This window comes from Colobus angolensis, unplaced genomic scaffold (assembly GCF_000951035.1).
Source record: "Colobus angolensis palliatus isolate OR3802 unplaced genomic scaffold, Cang.pa_1.0 Scaffold3, whole genome shotgun sequence".
NCBI classification, from domain to species: Eukaryota; Metazoa; Chordata; class Mammalia; order Primates; family Cercopithecidae; genus Colobus; species Colobus angolensis.
In genome coordinates, this window is record NW_012116265.1 from 18,240,692 (window position 1) to 18,262,374 (window position 21,683).

The window sequence follows — 21,683 nt, forward strand, 5'->3', positions numbered from 1 at the left end:
ATTATACATCAAAAATCACAAAATGATCAGTCATTAAAATTATGTTTAATGATCTATCAGCTAATAGCTAGATTATATCATCCTTCAATTATTTTAAAAACAAAGAAATAGAAACTACCATCATGCAAAAAGGATTTGTTATGCTATTACTAGAATTCAATTAGACACCAATTTTTTTCTACCTTTCTTTGGAACCCTGAAAATTTCTACACCTAAGGACAACATACCAGACTAAGATTCTAGGTGAGCCATTCTTTAATAAAAGTGAAAAAACAGTAACTGTGAAGGGGAAGTAAGAAATGCAAACCCATCATCATGAGGTACTCCCAAGCAGCTCAATTTTAGGAAAGAGAATCACAAACTACCTCCTTTAAAACCATCCATGTCTACATAGCCCTTAGAAAGTATTCACGCATGCTCAGGGATATGAACACAACAGTTTGATTTGCAGAGTGCTGTTCTGTACCAGAAAAATTTCTTCTGGCCGGGTGTGGTGGCTCATGCCTGTAATCCTAGCACTTTGGGAGGCCAAGACGGGCAGATCATTTGAGGTCAGGAGTTTGAGACCAGCCTGGCCAACGTGGTGAAACCTTGTCTCTCCCAAAAATACAAAAATTAGCCAGGCATGGTGGTGCAAGCTTGTACTCCCAGCTACTGGGGAGGCTGAGGCAGGAGAATTGCTTGAACTCAGGAGGCAGAGGTTGCAGTGAGCCAAGATCATGCCACTGCACTCCAGCCTGGGTGACAGAGCAATACTCATCTCAAAAAAAAAAAAGTCTTCTTCTACTTCATTTTATTCTCCCTCTTCTTTAAGGACATTAATTACCTCTGCTGGCTACATGCCCCAACGTCATGTACCTTTAAATGAAGCAAAGCAGCTACAAAGAGCATTACCTGGGAAAGTGATTAACTTTTTGTGCTTCAGAGAGGGTGCGCAGTAAGAAGGGCTTCAGGTGGGATCCTGTCCACATTAGGTTATAGTCAGTGCTGCTTGGGTGAACCTGAGGGCAGACAGAAAGACAACAGGCAAAAAAACATCAGAGATACCCCTCCTCCAGGAAAAGCAATGGCAGAAAAAGCCACAGTGATTTTTTCATCCATAGTGTACTCATGGGGGTGGCCCAATTAGTACATGAGCCTAGTGAGACAAAAGCAGTGTATCGCAGAACAAGTTTAAAGAATAGGAGGGTTGGGCAAATCCCAGATGCAGAAACCAAAATAAATTAACCCTTCTATAGAAGTTCATGATGTCTCTTAATATTCTTGTATTTCTTTCTCAGGCTGTCCTTATCCTTGCAGATACTGAGTATGAAGTGCTGATCAGAGATAAACCTTATAGGAGTACACCAACTTAGAATTCGCGCATTCATCCATTAAAATTCTTCTGTCCATTAATTCAACAATGAGGCACCATGTTAAGTGCCAGAAATAAAACAGCAACAAGACAGGATACAAACTGGTATCAGAACTTCCCTCATGGCCAAGTGCGGTGGCTCATGCCTGTAATCTCAGCACTTTGGGAGGCCGAGGTGGGAGGATCATATGAGCTCAGGAGTTTGAGACTAGACTAGCAACACAGTAAGACCTTGTGTCTACAAAATAAAAAATTTTTTTAATTAGCCAGGAGTGGTGCCATGCACCTGTAGTACCAACTACTTGGGAGGCTGAGGCAGGAGAATCACTTGAGCCCAGGAGTTCAAGGCTACAGTGAGCTATGATCATGCCGCTGTTCCCCTGCCTGGGTAACTCAGTGAGACTCCGTCTCTAAAAATAAAAAACTTTTTAAAAAAGAACTTCCTCAAAATGTCTCTTACAAATCTCAAGCAAGGAACCAGACTTTTATCAATTGTCACAAAGTATCTATGGTGGAAGTCTGTTCAGCCTTTTTGCCTGTCCTTTTTGATGTTAACATTCCAACCTTCCAACTTTCTTTGGAGAATGACTTACTCCCTGATTTTCAAGAACCTGCCAATCACCCACCCATCCCCTCCCACAAGGAGTGGATCCAAACCCAAGCTAGGCCAATCATTCTATCTCCAGAATGTGATTTTTGAGCAAGGAAAGGCAAAAGGACAATGAATGGAGTCTAGCCATGTCCATGGCAGTGACTTGAGAAGATGATCCTCAAGATTCCTGTTCCTAGTTCCCTGGGGCTGTCCTGGTCTCTCTCCTTCCAAATGCCTGCCTTTTCAGCTTTTTCTCTGATTCTGCTGGTCCCCTCTGCACACCATTCTGAAAAATCCCTTTTGGTTTTTGTTTGTTTGTTTGTTTGTTTGTTTTTTGAGACAGAGTCTCACTCTGTCACCCAGGCTGGAGTGCAGTGGCGTGATCTTGGCTCACTGCAACCTCCACCTCCCAAGTTCAAGCGATTCTCCTGCCTCAGGCTCCTGAGTAGCTGGGACTACAGATGCACGCCACCATGTCCAGCTAATTTTTGTAGTTTTAGTAGAGACAGGGTTTCACCATGTTGGCCAGGATGGTCTCAATCTCCTGATCTCATGATCCACCCACCGTTTCAAGTTAAACAAAGTCCATTTCAGTTGCCTGCAATCAAAGAACCTTAACTGGGTATCAGACAATTCCTTATAAGCAACTGTGCCCCTAGCCCAAGCCCAAGAACAAGCAAGAAAAAAAATTTTTCTAAAATCATCTGGAAACATTTTCCATGTATCGCAAGCAGAAACTAGTAAAGCCACTCTGAAATTCAATCTGAGTTATGGATCATCACTAAGCATTGGTCCCATGTACTTCCTAGAGTTGGCCCTGTTAGCTGGTAAAGTCAGTTAGGTGGCTAGGATTTTCAGCTTATGAGCAGATCAGGTGAGGTAGTAAAAATAAACTTACTTCATGAAATCCATGTGCTGTCAGAATGCTGCGTACTAGGCGACTGTCCGTTCGTACAATCTTATAAGACAAATGATAACGTTCTAAAGAAAACCAGAATCAAGTTCAGTAACTAGAAAGTTCATTGTAAAAACAAAAATAAACTGTAACATGGTGGCTTAACTACACTCAATAACATTACATGCTACCATTAAAACGATTACAAGTAAGTTGAGCATATTTTGGACCATGAGTTCTTAAAATGAGACTCACTGGAGGTCATTAGACATGGATGGGGGAAAAAAATTGCACCTTGGTTTTCACTAGTTTCTAGATGAAATTTAACAATAGCTTCAATTAGGATTTTAAGCAACAAAACAGGCAGTATTAACATTATCTGTGACCCTGCCACCAATAGACATCAGATATTTTAATATTATTTTACAGTTATAATTATCTCAAAATATCACTTATTCTCATAGTATTTAAAAATTATAGTAGTTAATAGATGTTCACTAGATTGTGCTATTTAATACACTAATAAAAAAGCACGTCACAATTTCTTAAAAAGTATTTTCATTACTGTATTTCAACACAATGTATTTCCTTTGTAATTATTTACTTTTTTAAAATCTATTTTAAAATACTCTTCTGCGAAGAGGCCCATAGGCTTCTCCAGACTGCCAAAGGGATCTATTGTACCAAAAAGGTTAAAAACCCCTGCTCTAGATAGCCCTCTGTATCCTCTAATGCTGATTACCAGTACATCTTAGACCAGAGGTTAGAAACTGGAAGCCCAAGGATGAAATTCAGCCTGTAGACATGGTTGTTTTGTTTCTCATGGTGCTCTAAAAACAAAATTGAATTCATTGTTTAGCTTCTGAAATGAAAAGAATTCATATAAAACTCTAGATTTCTAGGCTTCTCTTAAAAAACCTGGAAACCTGGGCTTTCTTCTCTCCAGTGGCAAGAATCAGCTGGAGAACTGCAACTGCCCCATTTGGGTCAGGCCACACTCTTCAGTTCAGCACAGGACCTGGCCTGCTTCACTCAATCACATTTCCTGCCAGGGCCAAGTAAGCGTTTGTGCTTGTGACCACTACGGGAGAGGAAAGTCTGAAACCATGTGAGATTTCAATATATTTACTCTGGACCACTGAATTCGATCTCTTTCTATGCACCACTACTAACTGAAAGAGTTAGCTAAGAATTCTGCAGAAGAATTTTTTTAGAGGACTTCATATTGAATGATTCCTGAATTGAACAATTCTGAATGATACAGACACTCATGGACAGACTCTAGAACAATATTCGGCCTCTACAGTCAAAGACAACAATTTCCTTTTCAAGTTTATGTGAAGATATTCATAAATCTCTGCTGCTACTTACTCAGCACTGGCAGGAACACCATGCAAAGCAGACACAGGAGGATTAACATTTAAAATGTCAATCGCTTCGTTCTTTTCATTCTTGTGGCAAACTTTCAAAGTCAAGTAACAGTGTTATCCCAATGATCAGTCACTATTACTTTGTCTTTGCAGTATCATTATAAGAAGCACTGCGGGATCATGTGGGAATAACAAGATAGGCTTAGAATATCTTCCAATGTCAAAAAAGGGAAATACTCAAAATCTGATTAGGGACATGTCACTAAGAGCTTAAAAAGGCTCTTGAGGGCCAAGTTTAAGACAATTTGAACATAAAAATGAATAGTGACAGAGATAGATTATAATGTACTTATAAAAGAATCCATGTATTCACACTGATAAGGAGTTGAGAGGGAATATGGGTTTTCTTTCGCTGCTGTGACAAATTACGACATATTTGTTGTTGTAAGGCAAATTTATTGTCTTACAGCTCTGTACATCAGAAGTCGAACACAGGCCTCACCAGGCTAAAACCAAGGAATTGGCAGAGCTGTGTTCCTTTCTGTGGGCTTTCCTTCCCTTTTCCATTCCTTGTCTTATGGCTTATGGTCCCCTTCCTCTATCTTTAAAGTCAACCATGGTTGGGTGTAGTCTTTTTCACATCACGACACTCTGGCCTCTTCTACTTCCTTCTCCCACTTTAAAAAACTCTTGTGATTACATTGGACCCAGTTGGATAGTCCAGGATAATCTCCTTATCTTAAGGTCAGTTGATTAGCAACTTTAATTCCATCTACAATCTTAATTCACCCTATGCCATGTAAGATAACATATTCACAAATTCTGGAAATTAGAAGGTAGACATCTTTAAAGGACCATTATTCTGCCTACCACACAAGAGAAAGCTATTATTTACAGAGAATCCAGCTAATAAATGTAGAAGGAAAGATAGAAATGAAAAATCACCATTTTACAAAAACTGTAAGAGTAAATGATTCAAAAAAGAATCAGTGGATACCAATAGGGAGAGGCTATTAGGGAATAGGACACGCATACATCTCAAAATATCTTACCAGAGGATGCTTATAACAAAGGGGAAAGGCACCTTTACAATGAAGCCATCTGGTGAACACAGTCTTAACCAAATGATCAAATGTGCCATCACCAATACTGCAAAATAATGGCATCACATACTTCCAAATGTTATACACTGGGTGATACGGTTTCACTAAGCAATATTCCTACAGATTTTTTAAAATCTGAATTTGAACACATAGGAACCATCAAACATGAATAATAATCAAATTTAAGGATATCCGTAAAACAATCAGTCTAGAATATTTTAAAATGTCAATGTCACGGAAGACAAAAAAAAAAAGGCAAGGAAATGGCTGTACAGTAGACTAAAGAAATATGACAACAAAATGTAATATTTGATTGGATCCTGAATAGAAAAACAAAAAACCACTATAGAAGACTAAATTGAAACAAAGGGGAAATCTGCATAGATTAGATCTATGGATTAGATAATAATATTTTGTCAGTGACAGATCATTGTGCTCGTATAGAATATGCCCTTATTCTCAGGAGTCACAAGCTGAATAATCTATTAGGGCATGCAATATTTTACTAATTCTCAAATGCTTCAGAAAGAGAGAAGCAAATATGGCAAAATGTAAGTAATTGGTGATTCTAGGAAAAGACTATATGCATTCATTGTACTATTTTTGTAACTTGTCTGAAGGTTTTTAATGTTTCTAAATAAAATGTGTACAAAACTGAAAAACTATCCGGTCCTTTCACTGTGATAACCATGATCACTAACATCATTTTTGCACATGAAAACTCAAAGCATTATATCAGCCACACAGTGACTGCTAGAAATAAGGACTGAACCCAATTCTGTGCATGTTCTGCAGTGCTTGCCCCTCAGTGCCCAGCCACAGGGGAGGTGATCAGTAAAGTGTGTGAGAAAATAGAGAACAGTTACATGGGGAATGAGAGACAAGGGGGAATAATAACACATCTAGGCATGGTGGCTCATGCCTGTAATCCCAGTACGATGGGAGGCTAGAGCTGGAGGACTGCTTGAGACCAGGAGTTCAAGATCAGCCAGGGCAACACAGCAAGACCTTGTCACTACCAAAAAAAAAAAAATTTTTTTTAATTAGCCAGGTGGAAGGGTGGGCACCTGTAGTCTTAGCTACTCAGGAGGCTGAGGTAGGAGGACTGCTTGAGCCCAAGAGTTCAAAGTTACAGTGAGCTATGATCACACCATTGCACTCCAGCCCAGGTGGCAGAGCAAGACCCTGTCTCTTAAAAAAAGAGAGAGAGACTAGCCTGGGAAACATGGTGAAACTCCATCTCTATTAAAAATACAAAATTTAGCTGGGCATGGTGGTGTGCACCTGTAGTCCCAGCTACTCGGGAGGCTGAGGCAGGAGGATCACCTGAGCCTTGAAAGGTTGAGGCTGCAGTGAGTCATGATCAGGCCACCGCACTCCAGCCTGAGTGACACAGTGAGACCCTGTCTCAAAAAAAAAAAGAGAAAGAGCGAGAGAAAAAGAATAAGTATGTCTCTAGAGTCAAACTAGGGTTCAAACCCTGGTTCTACTTCTTCCCTGTAGCCTTCAATAAATTGTTTAATTTCTCTATGATCAATTTCCTCACCGTAAAATGGAATGGATAATAACAGTAGTTACTGCACAGAGTAGTTGTAAGCACTAAATCAGTTAATACATGTAAAGCTACGAAACAATTATTCTACATAGCATAAATTATTTTTATATAGTAAAAAAACAAATACATAGTAAAATAGTCATTAGTATATGCACTGTGCATAATTAATGATATATTTTATATAGCAAATTAAAAAATTAAAATGGGCCAGGCATGGTGGCTCACGCCTGTAATCCCAGCACTTTGGGAGGCCGAGGTGGGAGGGCTGCGTGAGGCCAGCAATTTGAATCCAGCCTGAGCAACATAGGAGACCCTGTCTCTACAAAATATAACTTAAAAAATTAGCCAGAGATGGTGGTGTATGTCTCTAGTCCCTGCTACTCAGGAGGCCAAGGCAAGAGGGTTGCTTGAGCCCAGGAGGTCAAAGCTGTACTAGTGAGTTGTAATCATGCCACTGCACTTCAGCGTGGGTGACAGAGCAAGACCCTGTTTCAGGAAAAAAAAAAAAGTAAAATGCTATTATTATTATTTCTCCTACTCCTCCTAAGATAAAAGAAAAATACAACTGCCACCACACTCAGTGGCAAATCTGATTCTTACAGTATATAAGAAGTAAGCAGTGACAAGCCACTTCTAATCCATATCACCTAACTATAACCCAACTCCGATACATTGAACATGCTCCAAAAGAGTAGTGAAAGAAAAGAAGGGTGGAATGACAGAATGCAAACATCACTGCTGGAGATTTTCAGTTCATATATACTCTGTGTCTGGTAGTCCTCTGTGTGCAATAAGGCTGGTGGGTAGTATATTTTAAACCAGAGGTTATAAATTGGTGACCCAAGAACTAGACCCAATCTGCAGATGTGATCTGTCTGTCACTCACGATGCTTTAAAATAAAATTAAATTAGTTGCTAGCCATTGAAAATTGGAAAAATTCATATAAAAATCTAGATTTCTGGGCTTCTCTTAAGAAACCTGGTAATGATGGTTATTTTTATGTGTCAACTTGACTGGGCCACAGGATGCCCAGATACCTGGATAACATCATTTATAGGTATCTGTCAAGGTATCTCCAGAAGAGATGAGCATTTAAATACAGGGACTGAATAAAGCAGATTGCCCTCCCAAATGTGAGTGGGAATCATCTAATCCACTGAGGGCAAGAAGAGATCAAAAGGGTGATTGGTTGAGCTCCCTCTCTGACTGACTGGTTGAGCTTGGACATAGACCTTCTCTGCCCTCAACACCCCTGGTTCTCAGGAATTCAGACTCAGAGTGGAATCTATACCACTGGCTCTCTGGCTCATAGGCTTTCAAACTGGACCACCAACTTCCCAGGGTCTCCAACTTGCAGATGGTAGATAATGGGACTTTTTAGCTTACATAATTACATATACCAATAACCTTATAACAACATTCATTCCTCCCTTCCCCCTCTCGGCCTCCTTGTATCCTATTGGTTCTATTTCTCTGGAGCACCCTGATAAACATGTACCTGGGCTTTCTCTCCTATAACAAGAACTCTGACTAACATGCCTAGGCTTTCTCTCCCATGACAAGAGTCAAATGGAAAATTGTAACTGTAAACTGAAGCTGCCCAACTGCCTAAGAACCACCTCATCCCATGTTTTCTCCTGTATAAAAACACGAGGCAGAGCACAGTCCTCCTTGACTACTAGCAAACTGCCAAATATCCTATTTCTAAGCCTCTTAACAAGCATCACATCGGTTCCACCACAGAAAAGACCATAGAATTTCCTCTTCTCCAACCACTCACATGTGCCCCTAGAGGCAACTTGAAGTGCTAGGACCCCTAGCAAGTTCCAGGACTGACCACAGCAGAGCAAATGAAAACAAACCAATAATCTAACTGTCAACACAGCCAAGTACCTAGAGAGTAGTGAAACGCCTTAAAAGGTTTAAACAAAAATAGCATGGGAAATCAGGATAAAGATAAAGCTGACATTTTTGACTTGTACAACACAAAAATAACTCCCTTAATGGCAACATAGTGTAGCTGTACCCTAGTATCAGAAAATTAGGTTACCTAGGATTAGGATTAGGATATCTGTGCTGTCGAATATGTGTGACTAATAGCACTTGAAATGTGCCTAGTTGGACAAAGGAACTGAATTTTTAATTTTATTTAACTTTAGTTAATTTAAATTTAAGAATGAATACTTGATTCAGTTACTGGAAATCCTATTTTAAACAATTTGCCTGTGGGGAGGGGAAAGAATCAATTGAGTATATGAATTTACTTTTTCAACTATAAAAATTATAAAATCTAAATATAGACCTAATATTCCCAGTGAAAATTTCGCAGCAAATTGAGATGCTCTGTTATGTTAAATATATACTAGATATAAAATATCTTATTTATTTATATTGAGTAAATGTGAAAATGATAATATTCTGGAATATATTGGGTTAAATAAAATATATTAAAATTAATTGCACCTACCTGTTTCCTTTTACTTTTAAAAAGAATTTCCTACTAGAAAATTTCAAATCACATATATAGCTTGCATCATACATCTATTGCTAGTATATGCAAATACAAACTTACTAAACAAATACATTCAGGAGCAAATTACAAAATCAAATGCTTCATTCTAGGAGAAGTTTACTTTAAGCTGAAAATACCTATGTTGTCTCTAAAATACAATTCCATTTACACATTTAAAGTACACACAATTTGGGGAAAAAAACAAGGTTATAATGAAAAAAAAGCCACATTCCTAGAATATTTCACAAATAAAACATGAGAAATCACATTGTACCAAAAACAAAACATTAATAGTGAATTCAATGAAACATGTCATAAAGAGAAAAAACAAAGCTGGCATCTAACACGATGAGATCAACAGAAGGTAACTATTGCCCCAGATACACTTCTCAGGGGGATTTAACCACAGGCTTATGATCTGAACAGATCTGTGTCAGCTATTTAAGAGAGCCAAAAAGAAAAAAAAAAGTTACAGACTGAGAGTATTTAACAATGCAGAAAATTGAAGCAGCAACTAGTAAAAGTCATTCAAATTGTTATTTTCATTAAGGAAGGTGAAGAAAATTATTAAGCCACAAGGAACTAGGAAAGATACAGAAAACTCAAAAACACAGAATTTGAGAAAAGTTCAGCGGCTTTTTCTTTAATCACAGGAATGTGTAAAGAAGAAGACTTATGGATCCTAAAAAATAGTAATTGCTTAAATAGATGACATTGATATTATTTTCCAATAAATGTTAGGTATTCTAAAAAAGAATGGTCTGCCTATTGTCATAGAATACATCGATTACTTTATGTGACCAACAGACCAAAAGAAGTATGTTTGGGGGAAATATTTGTTTTTATCCACCTTTAAAATTTTGGCTCAAATCATATTTAGAGGGAGTTTCTCAACAAGGGGTCTTCAGTTACTCAGCCTTCAGAGAATATGAATGAACCACATCCCTTTAAATGGTAACCTAGCAACTTGCTGAGGGGATTAGAACACAAGGATCCTTGGGGAGGAAGGAGGATTCACATCCCAGAAGCAACGCTAACAGTCCTCTGAACTCCTGACCTATTAAGAGACAAGACAAAAGTCATTTATAAGTAGAACAGATCTTATTCAATCAGTAAAATAAGCAACCCAAGTCCTGAGCGCCTATTATGTGTCAGACATTAAATGATCTCATGTAATCCTCACAATATCATATTCTCTCTGTTTTACTAATAATTTTACTAATAATGAAACTAGTTAAGATTTTACTAATAATGAAACTGGTTAAGAGAGTCTAAGTCACTTGCTCAAGACTCACAGCTAAGAAGTGCCAAAGCTGGGATTTGAACCAATGGCTGAGAACCCAAGTGTACACTCTTTCCACTATACCACAAGATAGTTCTGATCCACAGTGTTATAACCTTTGAAGATGGCTACAGACTAACACCAGGGCTCAGAACACTGCTTAAAATCCAAGAGGCACTGAGATAAGTGAAATTGATAATATACAAACAATGCAGAAAACAAGAGAAAGCAAAAGGTGGATTTTTAAAGTTGGGTCTTTAAAATTATCAACAAAGCCAGGTGCAAATTCTCATACCTATAATCCCCACACTTTAGGAGACTGAGCTGGGAGGACTGCTTGAGGCCAGGAGTTCAAGACCAGCCTGGGCAACATAGTGAGACCCCCCTCATCTCTACAAAAAGCTATTTTTTTTTTTTTAAATTAGCTAGCCATGGTGATGTATACCCACAGACCTAGCTACTCAGGAGGCTGGGGCAGGAGGACCACTTGAGCCCAGAAGTTTGAGGCTGCAGTTAGCTAGCATTGCACCACTGCACTCCAGCATGGGTGACAGAGTGAGACTTTGTTGCTAAAAAAGAATAAAATAAAAATGATCAATGAAATTGACAAACCTCTAGCTAGACTAAGGAAAAAAGAGAAAAGACTGAAATAAGTGAAAGTGGGGACATTATTACAGACCTTACAGAAAATAAAAGGATTATAAAAGAATACTATGAACAATTGTATGCAAACAAGTTAGATAAGCTAAATGAAATGGACAAATACTTAGAAACACATAAACTACCAAAACTGACTCAAGAAGAAATAGGAAATATGAATAGACCTACAACAAGCAGAGGTTGAAGGGAACCCATTCTATGAGGCCAGACAAAGGCATCAGAAGAAAACTATAAAAGTTCAACAAAATACTAGCAATTAGGCCAGGGGCAGTGGCTCATGCCTATAATCCCAGCACTCTGGGAGGCTGAGGCGAGTGGATCATGAGGTCAGGAGTTCAAAACCAGCCTGGCCAACATGGTGAAACCCCATCTCTACTAAAAATACCCAGGCGTGGTGGCACACACCTATAATCCCAGCTACTCGGGAGGCTGAGGCAGAGAATTGCTTGAACCCGGGAGGTGGAGGTTGCAGTGAGCTGAGATTGCACCACTGCACTCCAGTGTGGGTGACAGAACAAGACTGCATCTTAAAAAAAATAAAATAAAATACTAGCAATTATACACTCTGACAAAGTGGGATTTATCTCAGGAATATAAGGGAGATTCAATACAAAAAGTCCCTCAATGTAATGTACCACATTAACAGGATGAAGGGGGAAATAGCATTTCAGTTGATGTGGAAAAAGCATTTGACTAACACCTTTTCATGATAAAAACACACAACAAACTAGGAATAGAAGCAAACCTTCTCAACATGACAAAAGACATTTATGAAAAACCCACAGCTAATATCATACACATAGAAAACAGAAAGCTTTCTTCCTATGCTCAAAAACAAGACAAAGATGCCCTCTTTCTATTCAGCATTGTACTAGAAATTCTAGCCAGAATAATTAGGGAAGAAAAAGAAATAAAAGGCATCCAGGTTGGACAGAAGAACTAAAATTCTCTCTATGTGCAGATAACATATTATATGCAGACAAACCTAAACACAAAAACTATTAGAGCTAATAAATGAGTGCAGGATACAAGATCAATATACAGAATTCAGTTATATTTCTATATACTAGCAGTAAATAACCCAAAAATGAAATTGAGAAAACAATTCTATTTACAATAACATCAAAAAGAACAAAATATTTAGGAATAAATTTAACGAAGAGGGTACAACAGTTGTGCACAGAAAACTATAAAACTGTGATGAAAGTAATTAAAGAAGCCCAAAAAATTGGAAAGACATCCCAGGTTCATAGAAGACTTAACATCATTAAGATGGCAACACCCTCAGAAGTGATTATAGATTCAATGTACTCCCTATCAACATTCCAACAGCCATTTTTGAAGAAATGGAAAAGTTGATTCTAACATTCATATGGAATTGCAAGGGACCCTGAATGGCCAGAGATCTTGAAAAAGAACTATATTAGAGGACTTACAATCTCAATTTCAAAACTTAATACAAAGGTATGGTAATCAAAAGAGTGTGTTACTAGCATAAGGATAAATGTATAGTTCAATGAAATAGTAAAAGTCTATAAGTAAACCCATACATCTGTGGTCTACTGACTTTCGACAATAGTGCCAAGACCATTCAGTGGGGAAAAGAACAGTCTCTTCAACTAATTGTGCTGAGACAACTGGATATCCAAATGCAAATGAATGAAGGTGAATCCTTACCTAACTCTACATTAAAAAATTAACTCAAAATGGATCAAAGACTATTTAGCTCTAAATATAAGAGCTTAAACTAAAAAACTCTTAGAAAAAAGCACAGGGATCACGACCTTGGGTTAGGCAATGGTTTCTTAGATATGACACAAAGAATATAAGCAACAAAAGAAAATGGGTATCATCAAAACAAAAAAACTTTTGCTCATGAAAGAACTTTAACAAGAGAGTGAAAGACAATTCACAGAGTAAGAATATTTGTAAAATATATATGTTGTCTAACATCCATAACATACAAAACTCTTATAATTCAACAACAATAAAGGCAATCCAATTTTTAAAATGTACAAAGGACTTGAATAGGCCTTTCTCCAAAGAAAACACAGAAATGGCCAAAAAGTACATAAAAAGATATTCAATGTCATTACTCATTAAGGAAATGCAAATCAAAACCACAGCCAGATACCACATCACATTCACTGGTATGGCTATAATCTAAGAAACAGAAAATAACAAATGTTAGTGAGGATGTGGAGAAACTGGAACCCCTATATATTGTTGATGGGAATTTAAATGGTGCAGCTGCTATGGAAAACAGTTTGACACGGAGTAAGTTAAACACAGAATTACCATATGACCTAGCAATTCCATTCCTGGGTATACCCCAAAGAATGAAGATAGGTGTCCAAACAACTTTTCCATGAACATTCATAGAAGCACAAGTCACAACAGACAAAAAGTGGAAACAGGCCAGGCACAGTGGCTCATGCATGTAACCAAGGCAGGATTGCTTAAGGCCAGGAGTTTGAGACCAACATAGGCAACACAGTGAGACCCTGTATCTAAAAAATAAATAAATTTTAAAAATAAAAATTTTTAAAAAGGTGGAAACAAAAAAATGTACATCAACTGATGACTGGATAAACAAAATGTGGTTTATCATTGGAATGCATTCATTAGCATATACAATGGAATGTTATTCAGCTATAAGAAGGAATGAAGGACTGATATATACTCCAACATGGATGAATCTCGAAAACATTATGCTAAGTGAAAAGAAGCCCACCAAAAAAGGCCATATATCACATGACTCCATTTATATAAAACATCTAGAATATGTGAACCTATAAAAACAGAAAACAGATGAGTGGTTGCCAGGGACTGGTGGTATGGGGGCTGGGGATACCTGCTTAATGGGTATCTGCTGTACTTTGGGGATGATGAAAATGTTCTGGAACTAGACAGTGGTGATGGCTGCACAACATTGTGAATGTACTAAAAAACAATGACTTGTACACTCTAAAATGGTAAATTTTGTTATGCATATTTTACCACAATAAAAAAAATAAACACATGCACACATTATTCCAGGGAAAAAAATCAGAGGAAAAACGTAAGCAGAAAACAATTTAAGAAATTATAATATTTGAAGTATAACAACTCAATTGATTTTTCTCACAGCCAAGGCCCTTTCCCTATATATATGTCATATCAACTTCTTTAAGACAAGGATGTCCGGGCCATGCCCAGCTCCGTCCTCTGTGGGAGAGGTTATACCCACCTCCAATTACTCTAATATTGTTGTCCTTTGTAAGAATAGCGTCGGCATGGAATACCAAAACTGGAATTCTCCTACAGCCACCAGTCCACATGATGCATGGATGATCCCTATAATGACAACAAAGCCTTCATTAATTTACAGCTCAAAATCCGAACTAACTGCTGATGCAGATTACTATGGTTTGTTGCTTAGCAAGTTTCCCCTTCCTTCTGAAATACAAATCCCAAATATCCTGTGGGAAATCACATCTCCCATTCTTAGCTGTGTGTTTAAAATTAACTCTATTTCTGGTCCAGGGATGGGCCTTGATTGGTTTCAGCCAATCAAGATATTTCATCATTCAGTATAGTTAGTGGTTCAGAGATAGGCACATAAACCAATTGGAGCCCATGAGTTTAAGGAGACATGTTCTGAGACTCTGAAAAAGCAATGGTTTCTTTCTCTTCTGTAACGGCTACAGATGACAGCCTGTCTTCTTCTTGATGGTATAGGATGAGAATGAGAAGTCTGGAACGTCAACAACCATTTTGTGACCTTGAGGGAAGAGCTTGTAGCTGTTGGTGAATGAGGAAGTCAGCAGGAGGTTGACTGAAGAGATCCTGGGCGTTAAAGTGGGAGTTTCAGAATCAAGATATGCCTGAATGAGTGAACATATTCTCTTTATTACTTACGACCATTTGGATTATGTTGTAATCCTTTGCACACATCAAGAATCCTGACTGATGAGTTCACAATAATTTACATACTCCTTTTACATGCCATAGTCCATTTTCAAGCTAATTTGATGATGCATCCTAAGATTCTGAACTAGGAACTCTGAATACAAGTATCCCAATTAAAATCACGTATTTTAAAGGAAACCCATGCTAAATGGAACAACATATATTTTCCTCCAGTATAAAACCACAGGGGAGAAAAAGACCTCTGACTTTATTCTTTTTCCCTATCCTCAGGAAATCTCAGCTTAATTTTAGGCTGATGAATATTTATTCACAGATTAGGAAAATCTTCACCCTCATTTGGGCAGGGAGGTAGGAAGAGAAATAAAATTAAATGAACTGAGTACCTACTATGTGCCAGGATTTAAACTAAGAGCTTCATATGTCACTTAATCCCCTTGCCCATACTATGAACTAAAGAAAAACTGTCTCAGAAAGGTTAAGTAACCTGCCTAAGGTCATACAGCTGGTTAAGTAAGGGATGAGGTATTTGAACCCAGCATCTGTATTCTTTCTACTATTTGCTTCCCTAATCGCATTTCAGCAAAGTTCTATATATTGGATACCTTGAATTCAATTATTTGGGAACTTAAACTGATCAATTCCTTAAATGCAATACAATCCAGTTGGCCAAGATTCACTCGACTCTTAAAAACTCACATAACCACATCCCTTAACAAAGGTCATACCACAAATCTCAGGGCCAAGTCAGCCCCTCCCAATCCAACTTTAAAAAGATCCACACTTGGGCTGGGCACGGTGGCTCACGCCTGTAATCCCAGCACTTTGGGAGGCCGAGGCAGGCAGATCACGAGGTCAAGAGATCGAGACCATCCTGGCCAACATGGTGAAACCCCGTCTCTACTAAAAATACAAAAATTAGCTGGGTGTGGTGGCATGTGACTGTAGTCCCAGTTACTAAGGAGGCTGAGGCAGGAGAATCAGTTGAACCTGAGAGGTGGAGGTTGCAGTGAGCCAAGATTGTGCCACTGCACTCCAACCTGCCAACAGAGCAAGACTCCATCTCGATTTAAAAAAAAAAAAAAGATAAAAAGATTCACACTCTGAACGCACAGTCTGTCAGGTGCCCAATCTTAGGAGTGAGGCAGTCTTTAGACTTGGGACAAGCTACCAACTGCTTTCTAGTGAAGAAAGCAAAGAACAGCATACCTAGTTCATTCCCTGTTTTCTAGAAATGGCATGTGGATGCTTATTATTCTTGTTCTTTGACTTGGTGACAGTACCCACTTGTGAGAAACGGTGTTGATAGGGTACCTTTTTTAGCAAGAAGGATTTTTTCGTAGCTTGCTTGCTTCTTCATCGTTAACACCTGTAAAATGTGGGCATGAAGCCAGGCGATTCCTATGATCTCTTCCAACCTTCATTTTTCCACTACATTTCTAAATCAGCAAGTAGAGAAAAAACACTGGCAGCCTAAACTACAAAGTCTCAGACAGGAACTCTGGAAACTATCCAAAGTCCTCTGTCAATCTAGCACTAGCTACCAACTGGCACCACTATGCCTTAGCATTTACAAACAATGGATTGCTGTTCCAATTTAAAAATGCCTGACAAGGGGAACACAATTAACAGGTACAGAGCTGAGAAGAGCCCAGGCCCTAACTGTACTATCTGTAGAAAGCCAGGTCTCTAACAGAGAAATCTTTTCATTTCCAACCTATAGAAAGATAAAAGAGAGAGTAAACAGTAAGGTTAGCTTAAAAAAAAAAAAAAAAAAAAAAAAAAAAGGAATATGCGAAATTGTCATGAAAAACATATTCCCACCAAGTGGCGCTAAAAGAAAAAAATTCAGAATGATTAGGAAACTGAAAATTGGGACTTCACATTTTCATTCACATCAGAAACTGGTATATATTAATATCCACTTTCATAGGCATGAAAAACACAGGATTTGAATAATCACCAAAGCAGATCAGTTTTATGATTCACTTTATTGAAAGCCTAAAAACATTTTGGTGTTCTGGGAATAATTTCATGAGAAATAGACGTCATTCACTCCTGGGACCCAGCCTACATAACTCAAAGATGGAGCTGTGAGCAGCTTTTGCATTCTTGCTTCCAGGCTGTCTTCATACCATTACCCCTATTAGAAATGCCTTCCCCACTTCTGCTTATCTAAGCCCACTCTCCAAGGCCTACCTGAAATCTCAGCACCTTCAGGCAGCCTTCCCCAGCTCCTTCAGCCCATTACGATACCTCCTTCTCTGAACTCCTATAGCACCCACTTTATAACTGATTGTTAATGATATTTTTAACTGCCTTTTACAATAGCAATTAAAGTTGACATTTTTTCAGTGACCAAAGAAATCTTACATCACGTTCTTATATGAAAGTTTCTATATCTATATACAGAGTTGTATTTGGGATCCCCAAGCAAAATATAGAAAAATAGCCTCTTTACATTTTCTATTTGAAATAATACCATGCAAAACAAGGACTGCCTGGACAGTTTCTATTCCTGAAGTCCAGGATTGCAAGGAATTTGTATTTTCACACAGCCTAAGGATCTGAGCAGATCTAACAGATGTCCATGGATATACATCTTTGGATCAAGTCAACATCTTGAGATGATCTACGGCCTTCAAACTTCTAAATCAACTTTTAAAATGTAAGCCTACTGCTTCAGGTGTGAATAAGATTGATTTAAGCTTCCTAATGTAAAAAATAAGTGTCTGATAGACAAGACATAAGCTGATGAAACAAGATTAACAGTTAAAAATCAACAGTAGGAGTCTGAAAGGAAGAAGTGGTCCATAAATTTGGATGGGAGAAGGGGGAAAATTATACCTTTATTTTCACTAACTTTTACTAGAAATTCAGTATTTCTTAATTATGAATATAGGCAATGAACCATGGTAATATTAGCATTATCTGTGCCTTTGACGTCATCTAAAATTACAGGGGTTTTTTTGTTTTGTTTTGTTTTGTTTGAGATGGAATCTCAATCTGTCATCCAGGCTGGAGCACAGTGGCGCGATCTCGGCTCACTGCAACCTCTGCCTCCCAGGTTCAAGCGATTATCCTGCCTCAGCCTCCCAGGTAGCTGGGATTACAGCCGCTCACAATCACACCAGCTAATTTTTGTATTTTAGTAGAGAGGGGGTTTCACCATATTGGCTAGGCTGGTCTTGAACTCCTGACTACAAGTGATCTGCCCACCTCGGCCTCCCAAAGTGCTGGTTTACGCCTGGCCAATTACAGGTATTTTTATACCTTATTACAGGTGTTGTAGGTATCTCAAAATATTACATTTGTCACTACTTCTAAGTTATAGTAGTTTAAGACTCACCCCTAGATCACATGTGATCATGGTCTTTCTATCTAAATGCTAGCATGATGAGGCTGGACAACAACTGGGCAACTCTCCTCCTAATAATCATTCAGTCACTAAATGATGACACCTCATACTGGTGGCCCAGACATCTATGCTGCTTCCCAGTACCCTCCATCCACAATTGTTAATCAATTGTACTGATCTTACACAAACTAAACAAAAACAGACTTCATGTTGTTGTCTTTAGAAAACAAAATTTAACTTTCCCAGATTTTAAATGATCTTATTTAATGTATTAGTAAAACAGCACATATTACTATGTTACAAATGTGTTTTAATAACTGCATTTGAATGTAATTAGTACTCTTTGTAATGATATGTATTTTATTTTAAGCCTTAAAAATATTATTCTGGTAAGGAATCCATGTCATAAAAAAGTTAACAACTCTGATCTAAGGTAACGTAAAGGATAAAGCCTTCATTTATTCCTTCATTTTGTTATTCAGTCAGCAAGAATTTACTAAGTACCTACTATAATATTAGGTCAAACTACCTGCAATCGTCAGTATTTGACTGTTTCTGACCTACCAAAATGGCAGTTTCATAGAGTTCAATCTAACATTTGTCAGGCCCAATCTGTAAGCCCACTAATAAGAGAGACAGTACTGGAGTAAAAGAGCAACTTTTATAAAGGGGAAAGACTGATACTTGCAGCAGAAGTTAAAAGTTTTACAAAATGGGTAAGAGGCAGCACACTGAAAGCAAAGTCAGAAAAAGACAAAGTAACCAGAGGGAATTATCCCTTTAATTATCCTGAACAAGAATGACCCAAATATACTTTCAAATCTCTATTCGTTTCTATGACCTAACACTGATAAGAAATGTTTCCTCAAAGCTTTCTTAATGCTTCAACAATTTTCTTCAAATTACAAAAACAAGTAATCTTCTAAGAAGCCCACCATAAATTCAATATTAAAACCAATAAGAATGATGCCTTACATTTGTATGGCACTTACAAAGTAATTTCACATACATTATTCTATTTGAGTCTAACTAGACCCCTACACAATAGTCTGGGAGATATTATCTCTATTTTTCAGGTTACACAGTACACACATATCCAAAGGGACTCAGGGAGACTCTTAAAAATGAATTTTACCTTTAAACCAGATTCTCTCTTTACTCTGTGTCAAGTAATAATTAAAGGAGGCAAAAGAGCAAAGTGATCAAAATCCAGAAAAGCTAAGCCCAAATCTCAAGGCATCATTTACGCTCGATGCATCACTGAGGAAATTTCCCGATTAAAAAAAGTGGAAAAAAAGTGAAAAAAATTTCCTGAGTTTAAAAAAGTGTAAATAATAACATCTTCAGATTTAAAAATATATAAGATATAGATAAGATAAAGCCTTTATCATCATCTGTAGTAGCTATATTTATCATTATCATTCTTTCTTTTTTTTTTTTTGAGATGGAGGTTCGCTCTTGTCAGCTGGGCTGGAATGCAGTGGTACAATCTCAGCTCACTGCAACCTCCACCTCCTGGGTTCAAGCCATTCTCCTGCCTCAGCCTCCCAAGTAGCTGAGATTACAGACACCCACCACCACACCCAGCTAATTTTTGTTTTTTTAGTAGAGATGGGGTTTCACCATGTTGGCCAGGATGGTCTTGAATTCCTGACCTCAGGTGATCTACTCACTTAGGCTACCCGAAGTGCTGGAATTATAGGCATAAGCCAACACGCCTGGCTATTATCATTCATTCTTATTGTGATGATCCAGTAATCATGAAACTGCACTCTTAACTAAAAGAACTCAGGAAAGCAATGTGGTTCAATTGACGCAGCACAGGCCATAGAACTCTAACATCCTGTCTCAGAGTTACTATGGTAAGTTACCTGACCTCTCTATATTACCACCATTTTATCATTGTAAAGGCTTTCGAGAAAATTAGCAAACGTAACTAGTGTCACAGAGTTTGGACATGCTTTTCTTCAATACTGAAACATTTCAAAATCTTCTATGTTGGGAGCTCTGAGCAAGAGTTCATTCACCAAGAGCTACTACCTGCATTTCACAACATTTAGAGCTGATGTTCGTTTACGAGCCCAGAAAGAGAGCCTTATCTCATTTCTCATAGCTGATTGGGAATGAATAACAAGACCTTAAATGACATTATGGATAGAAGCTAAAACCGGAGTTAGATAATCCCCAAGGAATGACACTAGAAAAAAGAGTATATAGGTAAAAGAGAAGAGTATATAAGAGCATATAAGTAAAAGAGTCTAAAGCACAGGTCAAAAGCAGGCTTGCTATTACTTACTCTTGACTTATGACCTCCTCATCCTCTGAGGATGATGCTGTTTCCTCCAGGTCCCGGGCCATCACGACTGGCATTTCCTTTAGGGTTTGTCATGCAGTCAGCAGACGGGGGCCTCAGAGACCTTTCCTAGCAGATTCACTGGATCAAGCCTAATTTGGATGGCACAAATTCCTGCAGGAAATCAACTTGATCAGATCAACTGACCTGAAACACAATGCAGTTGTCTATTTATTGGTTATTGCTGGTAATCTAAGTAATGAGAATGACTATATTCCTCAATAGTGCTCAACCTCTATAAGTTTATCTTCCATAACAGTGCCTCGATATGCCACAAAAATCAAGATTTTTTTCAAACATACTGTCTGTGCTCTATATATCTGAAGAGCTGTTACTAAGTTTGAGTTTCTCATTATTTACTAAATCGAATATGCACCAAAAGGATAGACTCTTCACTTTCAGGGCAGTCTGAGGCAGGTGACTGATTCCCTAAAACGTATATTCCTTGCTAGACAAACCTGGCCTGGGTTAAAAATAAATAAATAAAAACTCAAGGTTTAAGACCCTTGCAGGTCGGGCAGGGTGGCTCACACCTGTAATCCCAGCACTTTGGGAGGCCAAGGCGGGCGGATCACCTGAGGTTGGGAGTTCGAGATCGGCCTGATCAACATGGAGAAACCCCATCTTTACTAAAAAAAAAAAAAAAAAAAAATACAAAAAATTAGCCGGTGTGTTGGCTCATTCCTGTAATCCCAGATACTCAGGAGGCTTAGGCAGGAGAATCGCTTGAACCTGGGAG

General features: G+C 38.1%; 1 protein-coding gene across 3 annotated transcripts in view; it reads right to left on the minus strand.

Annotated features, from left to right (window-relative positions):
• The window catches only part of TTLL5 (tubulin tyrosine ligase-like family member 5), a 306,711-nt gene that overhangs the window by 283,732 nt on the left and 1,296 nt on the right, over positions 1 to 21,683 (minus strand). For all 3 annotated transcript variants that reach the window (XM_011949527.1, XM_011949526.1, XM_011949528.1), the window contains exons 2-5: positions 20,888 to 21,058; positions 14,554 to 14,660; positions 2,845 to 2,927; positions 895 to 1,001 (exon numbers count right to left, since the gene is read on the minus strand). In XM_011949527.1, coding sequence (XP_011804917.1) covers positions 895 to 1,001; positions 2,845 to 2,927; positions 14,554 to 14,660; positions 20,888 to 20,961 — 371 coding nt within the window. In that variant the 5' untranslated portion in view covers positions 20,962 to 21,058. The remainder of the gene's footprint in view (positions 1 to 894; positions 1,002 to 2,844; positions 2,928 to 14,553; positions 14,661 to 20,887; positions 21,059 to 21,683) is intronic.